This window comes from Alexandromys fortis, unplaced genomic scaffold (genome assembly GCF_014885135.2).
Source record: "Alexandromys fortis isolate MF-2015 unplaced genomic scaffold, M_Fortis_MF-2015_v1.1 scaffold_152, whole genome shotgun sequence".
Classification (NCBI taxonomy): Eukaryota; Metazoa; Chordata; class Mammalia; order Rodentia; family Cricetidae; genus Alexandromys; species Alexandromys fortis.
Window position 1 is genome coordinate 1,080,683 of NW_026068045.1, and position 11,878 is coordinate 1,092,560.

Consider the following 11,878-nt stretch of genomic DNA (forward strand, 5'->3'; position numbering starts at 1 on the left):
AGCTACATAGCGAGATCGACCATCTTAAAAAAAATGTGGGGAGAGGGGTGTCGATAGCCCAGGCTAGCCTCCATCCCACCTCCACCATCGGACCACAGGGAGGCTACTCCTAGTAGTGGGTTCTTTCTGCGCTGGGTGTGTGTCTCTGCAGTGTTGCCTCTATGGGGGTGAGTGTTCACTATTTTACACAGAACACTGCATTATCCGTTTTTCAACAGTTCACGAGGTTTCCAACACTAAAGTCATTTTGTAGTAGAGAAGTTGTGTCTCAGAGGATTTGAATGTGTGTGGAGAAAGGAAGTCCGCAAGCCCAGTTCTGTCTATCCAGGGTGTTCATGTGGAGTCTGGCTGTTCCTCCTCAAGCCTCCCTCAGAAAATCACCCACATTGGACGGGATCTCTCAGGGCCGGGCGGCCTCCTTGGTTCCATTCTCATGTACCCCAGTGAAGCAGGGCTTGGTCTGCATGTCACACTGAACCCTAAAGGGTTAATACCCGGGTGCCGCCCCCTTTCCCGCCCGACTGGCGGGAGTATGAATACCCTCGCTCCCGCTCCCTCCGGGAGTCCTCCACTTCCGCTGGGTCACTGTAGTCGCCACTCTCTCCCCCTAAAAGCTCCGAAGGCCGCTCCCTTCTCCAGTGCTGCACGTCCGCCCGCACTCGGTGGGTCAGACCAGCGACATGGAGGGTTGTGTAGGGGAGGAATCTTTCCAGCTGTGGGAGCTCAATCGCCGCCTGGAGGCCTACCTGACCCGGGTAAAGACGCTGGAGGAGCAGAACCAGCTGCTCAGCGCGGAGCTTGGGGGACTCCGGGCGCAGTCCGGGGATGCCTCCTGGCGGGCCCGAGCCGACGACGAGCTGGCAGCGCTGCGGGTCCTCGTCGATCAGCGCTGGCGGGAGAAGCACGAGGCCGAGATGCAGCGCGACAACCTGGCTGAAGAGCTGGAGGGCGTGGCGGGTCGGTGCCAGCAGGTGCGGCTCTCCCGGGACCGGACCAGCGAGGAGGTCGCCTGCAGCCGGCGTGCGCTCGAGGCGGAGAAGAGTGCGCAGGGCTGGCTGAGCACCCGGGTTGCGGAGCTGGAGCGAGAGTTAGAGGCTGTGCGGGCGGCGCACGAGGAAGAGCGCGCGCACCTGAACGCGCAGGCTGCCTGTGCGCCACCCCGGCTCGCCGCGCCGCCCCACGGACCGCCCGCTCGGGCCCCGGAGGTGGAGGAGCTGGCCCGACGGCTAGGCGAAGCGTGGCGCGGGGCGGTGCGCGACTACCAGGAACGCGTGGCTCACATGGAGAGCTCCCTGGGCCAAGCCCGCGAGCGACTGGCCCGAGCCATGCAGGGTGCTCGAGAGGGTCGCCTTGAGCTGCTGCAGCTGCAGGCTGAACGCGACGGCCTCCAGGAGCGCAGAGAGGCGCTGGAACAGAGGTTGGAGGGCCGCTGGCAGGACCGGCTGCAAGCCACTGAAAAGTTCCAGGTGAGGAGGTCACCAACCCGAGTAAGACTAAGCTGTAGGAAGTGTTTACGATGCTAAGAAACTTTCAGGAAGGGAATGGAGCAAGGGCAGTTGTATTCAGGAGCCCTTGCCCAGAACACATAGACCCTAGACTTTCCTGTCCAGGCAGGGAGGATGGAATTCTGAGACCTTCTGGTACAACCCACTTGTAAGGCCTGGAGGGCAAGACCCACTGTAGCGGCTCATCACTCTTTGATCGGCAACTCCCCTATAGGATGGCTCCGTGCGCTCTTCCCTATGCTTTTGTCAATCAGAAGGTTTCAAACACGTGCTCCCTCAGCTCCAGAAGGTTCCTAGCAACCAAGGTGTTATGACTTCTCAGCTGCCTGGAACGCCTCCCAGAGGCCTGGGGCTCCCTCCCCCTCATACTGCACAGATGTGACCAACAGCTGAGAAAGCAGCCTCTTGCCTGGCCCAGACAGAAGTCCCGACAGTGGCCACCTTCCCCCTCCTCTTGGAGGAGAGAGATTCCAGAACACGTGGGAAGTAGAGGAACCAGGGCTGCTCGGAGGAGCTGGGACAGTGAGGGCCCAACTGCTTTCCTTGCAAGCCCTTCCAAGCCAACTCTTGATAAATTGTTTTTCCTTCTGTTTCCACTTTATCCCCTTTCTTCCTCTGTAACCCATCTCCTCTCCCATGGGAACTGGATTCTCAACATGTGCTACCATTTAGGCAACATTCTCAAGAGAAGCCTAGTGTAGGAGAGGCTCCAGTGTCCCCTGCCCTTGTCTGGGGTACCCAGTCTAGTGCTCTGGGAGGGAGGATGTAGGCAGAGGAACAGGAGAGTCTCTGAGCGGAGGCCCCTTCACTCACCCTGGCTTGTTTTGCAGCTGGCTGTGGATGCCCTGGAGCAGGAGAAGCAGGGCCTACAGAGCCAAATTGCTCAGATCCTGGAAGGTGGGCAGCAACTGGCACACCTCAAGATGTCACTTAGTCTGGAGGTGGCTACATACAGGTACACAGATGCACACACAGCGCTGACTCCTTGCCTGGAGGGCCCAGGAACTTGGCTTTGTCCTTTCTGTGAACCTCAGCTGCTGCTTTATAAAAATATCTATCTATGTGTATTTATGTATATGCAGCATTGGGCAGGTGTTCTAAGAGGCCAGAAGACAACACTGGGCCCCCTGGAGCTGGAGTTACAGGGGTTTTGAGCAGCTCCACATCGCTGCTGTGAGCAGTTCTCTGTGAGAGAACTCACCACTCCGTACCACTGCCCAGCCCTCAGATTCACCTGCAGTTTTGTATTACATTTATTTATGTATGCATTTTCTGTGATGGGGACCTCTGAGTCCCAGGGATCAAACAGGTTGTTGTCGAACTTGGCGGGTACTTTAGCCCACTGAACCATCTCACTGGCCACCTCAGCTGTCACTTTCACACTTAGACTTCCACCTGAGCCCCTCTGCTGCCCCTTCAGCTCAGGACCAGAAGAGGTGGCAATGCTTAAAGGGACAGTTCAGTCTTCAGGGAGGAAACTGGAGGGCACAGGCATCTGCATCTGACTTCTCTTGAAGACAGACACTCTGCAGTTTCTGTGCACGCATCCTGGAGATACCTGGGCAGACTCAGAAAAGAGACCTTGCGGGTGGGCCTGTTCATGCTGACCTGCTGTCTGAGCTAGGCTCAACTGTGTCCAGGGTAAGCGCTAGCCTCCTAGCCTTCCTTTAAGCCCTAGAGTCCCTGACCCTGCCCAGTTCCTTACCCTCCCCCCTTTTCTTTTTGCTTGCCTCGGAGAGGCTGAGCGAATTGGCTCTGTGGGTATAGACTCTGTATATGTAACTTGTATGAAAAGACCCCATCTGGGAGCCCCACTGCGGAGGGCTGGGGATATCACTCACTCTAGAGTACCAGGCCAGCGCAGTGTCCCACTTCTCCAGAATCCATCGGTAAAGTGGTAGGACTGAGACAGGTGTAGGAGTGGAGGTGGAAGTGGGGCCCAGAGGAGAGCCAGTGAGTATTTCACGACCACGTGTACAAGGCAGGAGGCAGGATGCTGTGTGAGGACAGAACCAAGTGTCGTAGGTCATGGACAGAAACAAGAGACTACTCGGAATCCCCTGTGAATTGATTTCTCCTCCAAACGGCTCCACAGGCCACTGAAGCAGGGGCATGAATGTAAAGACTTCTGCCCTGAAGAGTTTGAAGTCCTAAGATGTCAGCGCTCTGAGGGAAGGGTCTAGGCAGCACAGAAGAATGTAACCGCCGGTGTTTGAAGTCTGAAAAGGATTTGGAGAGGGGGAGCTGAATTCTTTTGTTCTTGTCTGTCACCAGCTCTGGGGGCACAGCAGAGGAGGGAGTCATCCCACGGGAACAGCCTGAGAATTCCACTTCCCCTGAGGAGCCCCCCTTCTCCGGCCCTCCAGATGGTGGTGTGGACAAAAGGCAGTAATTAGCATGAGAATCGGCCTCCCTCGCAGAGGATGAGGTCATCATTCTCGGCGGTGGGTGGGGAGCCGGAGACTGGTCTGAGGAGGTTGATCTGAGCATTAGCCATTCAGTGGCCGGTGTCTAACTATGGGAATCTGCATGTGGGGTCTTCCTGTGACCAAGTCTGTGCTATCTGTCCTGACTGTGTAGCTTTTGTATGATTATAGTCATAGAGAGTGAGCCTGCTGTTTCAGGACATGGCATCTCAGCTGAAACTGACCCTATACCCCCCCCCCCCATACCCTCCTCTCCCCCGCAAGGACTCTGCTGGAGGCTGAGAATTCCCGGTTGCAAACACCTGCCCGAAGTTCCCAGGCTTCCCGTGGCTTTCACGGTAAGAGGCGGAGCCAACTGCTCCTGGAAGCTCTACTTCCACTTACTTAGGAAGATCCTTCCTAAGCACAGCAGTCTAGGTCTGCCCTACATAACCCCAGCTGTGCCGTGTTCCCATCCTCTAGCCAGCGGGGGTCAGGCAACGGTGTGAGGGCTGCTCCACGGTGAGGTCGGGGCATACTTAAAACATTTCTTACTCTGCTTTCCAGACCCCAAGCTGAAGCTGCATTTCCTTCGGACACCAGAGGATCAGCACCTGGGATCTGTGCTCCCTGTCCTCAGTCCGACACCCCTCCCTTCCCCTGTGCCCAATACCCTTGAGACGCCAGTGACAGCCTTTCGGAAGACCCAGGGATTCCTTCAGGCCCAAACCCCCACCTTGGCCAGCACACCCATCCCACCCATGCCTGAGGCTCCCTGTCCTACAAAAGCAGAAGCCAGAGCCCAGGATGCCCCTCGTTCCCTGCTGCAGACACAGGGTGGGAGGCAACAGGGTCCAGAGCTTCTCTGGACCAAAGCCACCGTGTCTGTTTCCACCAGTGAGGAGCCTGGGGGCAAGCAGCTCAGCCACTTACCCAAAGATCTGACCTCCTCAGCCCACCCTGTGTTAGAGACTAAAGATGAAGAATCCAGTGAGTCTAGAGTGTCTAGCATGTTCCAGGAAGATGAAGGGCAAATCTGGGAGCTAGTAGAGAAAGAAGCTGCCATAGAGGTAAAAGGAGAGCATAGCTCGGCACAGGAGACACAAGAAGATGGTCTGGACATGGAAGAAATCCAGGATTCCCAGGGTCCTTTGCAAAAGGAAACCCTAGAGGCTCCAGAAGAGAAGCCACTGATGTCTATGAAAATCCAGAACCACGAGACACCAGGGAAGGAGAATTGCAATTCTCTGAGGTCTATAGACCAGACCCTGGGAACTCTAAAAAGCTCAGAAGAAAAACAGACACTGCTGAAGTCTTTAGAAGAAAAGGATGTAGAGTCAGAGAAAACTCTAGAAAGGGGGCTTCCTGAGCTGTCTAAGCCTTTAGGAAAAGAAGACCCAGGAATTGAGGATGATCAAGAATTAATATCTCCTGAAAGTACACTAGAGACTGTTTCATCTATAGGAAAAGAAAACCAAGAAGTAGTGAGATCTTCAGAAGAGAACTTAGAGCCATTGACAGCTTTTGAAAAGAAAAGCCAGCATCCACTGGGATGTCCAGAAGAAGAGAACCAGATAGTTGAGAGGCTAATAGAAAAGGAGGGTCAAGAGTTCCTGAGGTCTCTGGAAGAGGAGGACCAGGAGACCTATAGATGTCTGGAGAAAGAGAATGGGGAGCCGTTAAAGTCTGTAGAAAAAGAGGACCAGTTGGTTGAGAGGCTGATAGAAAAGGAGGGTCAGGAGTCCCCGAGGTCTCTGGAAGAGGAGGACCAGAGTATTGTGAAGCCTCTAGAAAGAGAGAATCAGGAATCTCTGAGGTCTCTTGATGAAATCCAGGAGACCATTATACCACCAGGAAGCAAGAATCAGAAGCAACTGAAATCTCTAGAAATAGAAGAGGAGCAGAGAATTGTGAAACCTCTAGTAAAAGAAGTGGAGCTCCTGAGGTCTCTCGAAGACAGTGACCAGATGACTGAGGGCCTGGTACAGGATGAGACACAGGAGTCCCTGCGGTCTCATAAAGATAGAGACCAGGAGACCCAGGACCCACAGAGGTCTTTAGAAGACAATGACCAGATGACTGGGGGCCTGTTCCAAAACGAGATTCAGGAGTCCCCGAGGTCTCATAAAGACAGAGACCAGGAGACCCAGGACCCACAGAGGTCTCTAGAAGAAGAGGGCCAGGGGATTGTGAACTATCTAGAAAAAGAAGATCAGGAGTTCCTGGGGTCTTTAGAAGAAGAGCAGCAGATGGTCAAGCAATCTCTAGAAAGGGAGAGCCATAAACCACTGAGTTCTGTTGAAAAAAAGGACTGGATGACTGAGAACCTAGACACAGAGAGTCAGGACTCGGGGAAGTCTTTTGAAGATGAGAACCAGCAGATCTTTAGATCTCTGGGGAAAGAGACTCCAAAGTCCCTGTGGTCTCCTGAAGAGCGGGACCAAGAGATACAGAGATCTCTTCAACAAGAGACTGGACAGATAGTGAGGGGTGTAGGGGATGAGCAGCTGGCAGTGAGACAGCCAGAGTTAGAGACGCCTTTTGGAAGACAGAGCCCAGTGTCACTGGAAGGAAGAGCGGAGACAGTGAAGTCTTCAGACACAGAGAACATAGAGCCACTGAAGAGTGCTGAGGCGGGCCTGCAGACAGTGAACTCTGTGCAAGTGCAAGAGCCATTGTGGTCTCCAGAAGTGACTAGAGAGACAGCAAAACCTCTAGAAAATGAAATTCAGGAATCACTGGGGTATGTGTATGGGAACCAAGAGACCCTGAGACCCCTTGAAAGGGAGAATCAAGAATTGAGATCTCTGGGCAAGTGGAACCTAGAGACTGTGGACTCTCTAGAAGGGATGGGGGCGGCTGGGCAGCAGCTGGAAGCAGAAGGCTGCCTAGATAGGAATGAGCAGCAAGAATCAGCGAGGTCTCTGGCAGAGGTGGGGCAGGAGCTGCCTGGCTCTGGAAAGCAACAGAGGTGGGAGGACATGGTGGAGGACGGAGCAGTGAATCAGGACCCAGTCCTAGGGAGGACAGGCGTGGAAAGCGAGGAAGAGGCAGAGCTGCCCCTGACTGGGCAAAGTGGGAAGGAAGAAGCTGCTGAGGACAGGGAGCTATGGCTACAAGTCACAGGGGAGGCCTGTAGCCTGGGGAGCTCTGAGCCCAAGGAGCAGAGGGTCCCCAGTGAGGAAGACAGCAGGAAGGGGAGCGCTGAGGCCTTCCAGGACATGGAGGGACCACCAGAGCAGGTGGAGACCTTAGAGGTCCCAGTTGCCCAGGGAATGCCAGAAGTGACAGAGCCCCTGTTGCAAGATGAGGCTATAGCCCTAACAGGTGAACAAGACTCCAAAGAGCTTGCCCTGGGCTCAGAGGCTGCTACCAGAGATGGACTGGAGCAGGAAGTGATAGGGTTAGGGGAGCCAAAGCATCTGTCCAGGGAGGAGGCCATGCACCCATCACTGGGGGAGCAAAGTGTGGAGGTAAAGATAGCTCAGGACTTGGAAGGACCATCGGAGGCAGGCACTCTGGAGTCAGAGATCTTTGACTTGCCCAAGACTAGCAGGGATGCTCTAGAACCCAAGAGCTTCAAGGAGTCAGAGCCTGCGGTGGCCTGGGGAGTAGAGGAGGCCTCAGTGGAGACAGACCATGAGGGCAGTGCTGTCCCTCAGCCCAGGCTCTCAGAGACAGAGGAAGATGAGGATGCACAGGCTGTACCGGCACTCCCTGGTCCCAAGTTCATGGAACCTTCTTCATACATCCCAGCCCTGGAAGATGCCTGTGAGCTGCAGCCCCAGGCTGAGGAAATCCAGGAAGCTGGGTGGCAGCTAGGAGGTGGGTCTGAAGCTCTGAGGAAAGTAGGAGATGAGCAAGAGTTTGGTCTGGGGGAGACTCCCGAGGGCCTCCAGGATTGGGAGGAGAGCAGAGAAGAGAATGAGGCAGATGAGTTAGGAGAAACTCTCCCGGACTCTACTCCCCTGGGCCTCTACCTGAGGTCCCCTACCTCCCCAAAGTGGGACCTAGCTGGAGAGAAGAGGCTCTCCCCTCAAGGAGAAGCCAGGGAGGAAGGCTGGGGTCCTCCTGTCCTCAGCAACCCACCCGGGGAGGAGAAGCAAGGTCCTGACTCTGACCTGTCATCTGAGGAATTTGAGGACCTGGGGACTGAGGCCTCTTTTCTTCCAGGGGTTCCCAAGGGGGCGGCGGATCATCTGGGCCAGGTTCCTTCAGTACAGGAGCCTGAATGCTGGGATCAGGGCGGGGAGTCTGACGGCTTTGCTGATGAAGAGGAGAGTGGGGAGGAGGGAGAAGAAGAGCATGGGGAAGAGGCTGGGTCAGGGGCTCAGTGGTGGGGGCCAGGGCCCTCTGGTGGGGGTTTCAAGGTCCAGGATATCACCCAAAGAGGGGACCTCCTGGAACAGGGATCTGTGGGTGTCAGTGGTCCTTGGGATGATGGCTTAAGAGGCACTGCAGCTAATAGCTCTGTGACTGCCCTGGACACTGAGTCTCAGGACAGCGCTGAACCTTCTGGGTCAGAGGAGTCTGAGTCTGTTTCCTTGGAGGGAGAGGACCATTTGGATGCCCCCCAAGAGGTGACTAGCATGGTCCCAGGGGTTGGAGATACCCAGAGCCCCAACTCGGAGTTAGAGCACATGAATGGAAGGGTGGACAATGGATTGGAGCAGTCTGAGGGGCAGGAAGGTCTGGATGGGGACCAGGACCAGGGACGCCTTTTACAGGAACAGGAAGTGGGTGCCCTAAAGGCCCCTTTGGTAGTTTCTCCTGTGCACCTAGGCCCAAGTCAGTCCCTGGAATTCCCTCTGAGTGGAGTAGATGGAGATTCCTGGTCCTCAGAGGAAGACTAGAGAATGCTTCTCTGGCTCTGAAGACTTAATGGTAGAGGGGATGTCCTTCCTGATCTGGGCCAGAACCCTTAGCTTTGATAGCTTGACCTGTGGTGTCCTGAAGAGGGGGCTGGCTGAGGGAGATGAGGTCTTGTCAGGGCCTCCTGAAGGCTCAAGCCAGGTGAGCCCCTGTAGTTCTAGGCCGCCTTTCTTCTGCATCTCACCTGCTGGAAGAAGCCTGGGCTCAGAGCTTTCGCAGGGGCTGCTCTGGCCAGGTCTTGTGAGCCCCGCCTGTCTACAGTAGTGCCATCCCCACAAGGTCAGGCCTGGCCTATGCCCAGAGGAGCTGAGGGCAGCAATTATGACTGACCTTTCACCTCATCTCAGCCTGCTGAGACTTTGTTCTGCTCTTTCTTGATTAAATAAAGTTGCATCCCTCCCTATACAGTCTGGTGCCTTCCATCTAGGCTTCAGGGGGGTCCTTCTGGTTGAGAAGCAGTGTAATAGAGGGGCTGCCTCTGGGGGAGGCCAGGTTGTCCTCTCCACCAACAGCACTGATTACAAGGCCCTCCCCACTGGATGTCCTCCTAACCCCTCAGTGTCTCCTGCATAATTAGCCCCCTGGTTTCCAACAACCTAAACAGTTGTCTAGCCTGTGATGACTGACTGACTGGGTTGGAGTTGGGGAGGGAGGAGAGAGGCCTGGCCTGCTCTAGTCTGCCTGTGTAGCCTCGGGTCAACAGTTTCTCCAGACCTGGTCACACATGAGGGGAAGCTGAATTGCCCTATGCCCTGGGTGGTCTCCTGAGGCTGGGAGAACAGGAGAGAGGCCAGGGGAAGCCTCTGCAGTCCTCAACGGAGCTCTCCTGGCATGTGCCGCAGCAGGAGACAAGAGGAAAGGCTAGAAGGCCCAGGGGGAACATGAGGGAGCTGTCCAGGTGAGGGCATGAAGGGTGTGGCACACTGTGCAATGTTAGGAGTGGCACAGAACCAGGTTCTGCTAGTGGGCTCTTTCTCAACATCTGTGCAGGGCAAGACGTACCCACAGGCTCAAAGGTGGGATACCCAGATAGAAAGTACCTGCCAGTTATGCTCTGCAGGGAGGAAGCCCAGTGCCCAGATGTCCATTTAGATGCCATGATGGAGATGGTACTGGCTGCCCACACTGATGCCATCATAAGCCCAGAATAGGCTCCTTCTCCCCTTGGGAGGGTAGACAAAGGCTGTGCTAGCCAGTTGGCACTGTGGGCTCCTCTGTGGGCTCCTCTTCCTCCAAACTGCTCTGGTTCCAGTTCATTTCATCCACACCCTTGCCCTGGGGGTTCAGGATCCTGATTCTCCTACCCCACCCTCCTGGCAGCCCAAGCATCCGCTCTCTCCTTTCTGTACACTAATAACAAGGTTCTCCTGTCTGGTTTGCCAGCTGATGGACAGAGACCAGTATGTTGGCATCAGGCAAGCAAAACCTGCCCCTCTAATTGGACAAGACATCCTGTGCTTCCTCTTTCCAGGCCTTTGGGTACCACTGCTTGGATGGACACCAAGGACAGAACTAAGTCAACTAGCCCTCCCCTGTACCAGATCCCCATCCTGTACCCCCACAAGCTTATTGTCCTCTACAGTTATCCCAGCTGGGCACTGATGCTAGAACTCCACACAGGGCTCAGGATGAAATGAGGACTTCCCTAAGGGGTATACATACAGTAGGAGGCACAGTGTGTATGGAAATGGTTCTATGTCCAAACAGCAAGAGAGGCAAGAGCTAGACAATGCCAGGGACACCCCTGGTTGTGATGATCAGTGTGGTTGTCATTTTAACCGACCATCTACACAGTGTGGGCTCTGAGAACTCAAGCTCTTTGTACAGGAAGCTTTACAAAGCAAAGCTCCTGAGCAAAGGTTACCAAGTGGAAATTGTGTCTGAAGACAGACACATGCTGGGTAGGGGCATAGGGCAGGGCAGGCCGCCCTGAGTGGCCAGTGCTGGGGAGAATACTAGGGGTGAGGGTGGGGAAGACAGTAGTGCCTAGGACAGAAGAGGTCTGGAACAGTGGAAGACAAAACAGGCAGTGGTGGGATGGGGGCAGGGAGAAGGCCTTGGGGAGATTACAGGAAGTCCTGGCAGTGGGTAAAGCCCTCACCAAGAAGCCAGGAAGCATGGGCTCTTCCAGAGACATGGATCTTCTGAAAGGCCTGTGCACAGGTGCCACCACCAGGACTTCCGTTTCCTGAGAACAGGCTGAGCAGGAACAGGCAGGAGCCTGCCAGTGGTGGAGGTGCAGGCCAAGGTGCAGTAGGGGACAGTAAGACTTGGGGGCACAAAGTGAGGTCTCAGGAGCTGTGTGAGAGATGAGGAGCACAGGAAGGCATGGGCCAGGGCTGCCAGTGGACGGGTGGGTGGTGTCATTTTGCCTTGGGACTCAGGAGAGAGGACCAAGTAGGGACAAGGGTTGGAATCTCAGCAGAGCACGTATAGAGTGAGGAGAGGCCCACAGAGGCCCTGAAACTCACAGAGGAGGAGGGGGCCCTGCAGAAGGCTGACACAAACAGGGCAGGGATCACAGTGCTTCAGGGAACTGGTTGGTGCCGGAAGTCTCTGAGTACAGGGTGAATGAGGGATAGCAGGACACACTTCTAAGGGTGGAGTCCCCACAGAAGGGAATGAGGAGGGGGCAAGAGAAGAAACAATCCCCAACATACACACAGCCTGAGACAGTGGGAGGTTATTCTGGGGCCTCCTCGGGTAAATATAGCCTCTGAGCTAGCCAGAGACAGGCTTGGGGGTGGGGGGTGTCGGGCGGAGGTGGCTTCCTCGGTTTGTTTGGGGCACTTCCTTATAAGGCAGTGCAGGCTGAGGCGCCTCCAAGGGTGAGGTCAGGGGCAGAGGCTCCCTGCAGTCCAGCCTGCTGCTGTCCCTGTAGCTGCCAGAGTCTCAGAGGAAATCAAAGTCTAGGCTTTGAGTCACAGCCAATCTGTGTGGGGCTCTCAGAAGGTGACCTCGAGCCATTGCACCCACAGAGCCTGGGCTTTCCCTCTGTAAGGTACTGGGTGAACCAAATCCTTCCAAATAGTTCTGGTGTGAATGACATCACCCTCGACCTCCAGGGCTCAGCCCTGGGTCGAAGACAGCAATCAT

At 55.3% G+C, this 11,878-nt stretch overlaps 1 protein-coding gene across 1 annotated transcript; it reads left to right on the forward strand.

The window, feature by feature from the left end:
* Positions 1-552: 552 nt before the first annotated feature.
* Positions 553-9,185, forward strand: Nes (nestin). The gene is made up of 4 exons (XM_050118757.1): positions 553-1,466; positions 2,336-2,460; positions 4,196-4,269; positions 4,478-9,185. Exons 1-4 carry the CDS (start codon positions 681-683, stop codon positions 8,761-8,763), a joined length of 5,271 nt encoding a protein of 1,756 aa, XP_049974714.1. The 5' UTR covers positions 553-680; the 3' UTR covers positions 8,764-9,185.
* The last annotated feature ends 2,693 nt before the right edge of the window (positions 9,186-11,878 follow it).